Here is a 1,752-nt window from a genome sequence, read left to right as displayed (position 1 = left end):
TTTTTTTAATTTTTCCATTTTTAATTTTATGGTACAGATTATATTACAACCTTCACAGTTTTATAAATTACAGTTTTAATATTGATTTGCTATTATACATGTATTTGACCAGTGTTTAAACCTCAACAAGATCATGGAATATTAACTCAATTTATACATACTTAGGACTAAACTGATGTACGAGTTCTTGCACTAAAATTAAAAATATCAGTAGAAATTATATAGCATCCAAGATTCAAGAGTACTAGCACAAGTATTACTATTAGCAACAGCAGTATTACCGAGTCATACTAACGGAACATCTTCTCTTACTTAGAACTAGAAGTTAGACCACCTAAAAGTAATAGGTACGACTTGCTCATTAAATATTTCACCCCTGTTGTAAATAAGAGTCGATTACCTATCACTGATAGTATCAGGAAACAGCAAGATATCTAGTGAAATAAAATAGTGTGCATTCTCCTTCGGTTTATTATTATTTGTTTGGTACTTTTAGTTTTAATGGGTTGATTTTTTCAATGTTTGGAGTGCAGCCACCATTACGATAGAAATAGAATAACTTAATAAGTAACCAATTTCTAAGAACTTAAAGTAGTTCTTACTTAACACTTTTAAGTTCAGTTGTTTATATTATTAAAATTCACTTGCGTTCACAAAATAACAAATACTACAAATTCATTTTTATTAAATCTAAACTTGTACTATCGTGCTTAAAATAATAAGCACGTGATTGGAGAAAAGCCCTCTATGTAAGGTTAGATATTAAAAAAGACAAATTTCGAAATATTATTATTACATTCAGGTTCCATGAACTTATATAATATTCTTACTCATACATAAACTATCTGTCTCGCTCTCTGTATATACTTGTATTTACATATACTGAAATAAGATCAAAATATGTATTTGATTAGAAGAACAAGTGATTTAGAGTAAACACAACACTATTTTCATACCTGCACACGTAATTAAACTTTATTTGGTGTTAAGCACAAAGCTACAAAATGGGTTATCTGTGCTCTGCCCTGGTATCAAAATCACATTTTCAGTGTCTTAACTCTTCCAGCCTGCCGCTGAGTCACGTGAGGCACATACATTTGAACAGAAGACTATTTCGAAGTAACCTTTAACGGCAAAACATGGATATCAGCGACAAGAAGATTCAACAGAGGAAAGTAAAATATTAATGTTTCATAAGAGTTAAGAAAAACGTATTTCGCAAATGAAAAATTGATGATCTTCATAATAATTGAATGTATAGGTTCTTGTAGCTAGAAATCTATTTTTCACATGTATAAAAAAAAAAAAAAAGAATGTGTGAACGTAACTTTTGAACCAGTTCAAAAAGCTATAAAACAATTTATTTCAAACATAATATTGTGGTACAAGACTACACATCTTACTACCCCTTTAATTAATATTGTTACGTCTCTGTATGTTCGTTTGTTATTTTCCTGCGATACAAGTCTTTTCTCAAATAAAACTAGTTTATTCTTCCTCAATACAACTTTGCAATACACTTAATTTCCACAGTTACTTTAACTTAAACACACTCTATAATTCACAACAATTCACTCACTTTACTACCGCACTTGACTTAATTGTCGGTCTCTATCTCCTCCTGTCAGCAACTATAATTCCGATCTCTGTATCTGCTATCCTTGGTTCCCCACTCTCCCTCTCTCCTTTGTCTAGCGCACTTATATACGATAATAGCCTCCGCGTAGTCTCTTCGAGAATCTTCTAGACACT

The 1,752-nt window shown here is 31.0% G+C and overlaps 1 protein-coding gene across 8 annotated transcripts in view; it reads right to left on the bottom strand.

Moving 5' to 3' along the window:
• LOC106475953 (battenin-like) overlaps positions 1-1,095 on the bottom strand; it is a 17,054-nt gene extending 15,959 nt beyond the window's left edge. The window contains exon 1 of one of the 8 annotated variants that reach the window (XM_022379950.1): positions 957-1,095. Coding sequence is in view for 2 of the 8 variants with exons in the window: in XM_022379948.1 (XP_022235656.1) it covers positions 282-289 (8 nt within the window). In the remaining 6 variants the exon portion in view is untranslated. Of the gene's footprint in view, positions 1-161; positions 244-281; positions 348-400; positions 726-956 lie in introns of those variants that run through there. The other 7 variants (XM_022379952.1, XM_022379951.1, XM_022379949.1 and 4 more) reach the window with 7 other exon arrangements.
• Positions 1,096-1,752: the final 657 nt, after the last annotated feature.

The sequence above is a fragment of the Limulus polyphemus genome, unplaced genomic scaffold, assembly GCF_000517525.1.
Source record: "Limulus polyphemus unplaced genomic scaffold, Limulus_polyphemus-2.1.2 Scaffold9507, whole genome shotgun sequence".
NCBI classification, from domain to species: domain Eukaryota; kingdom Metazoa; phylum Arthropoda; class Merostomata; order Xiphosura; family Limulidae; genus Limulus; species Limulus polyphemus.
The sequence above is the reverse complement of the archived record's forward strand: the minus strand, read 5'-3'. Positions and strand labels throughout refer to the sequence as shown.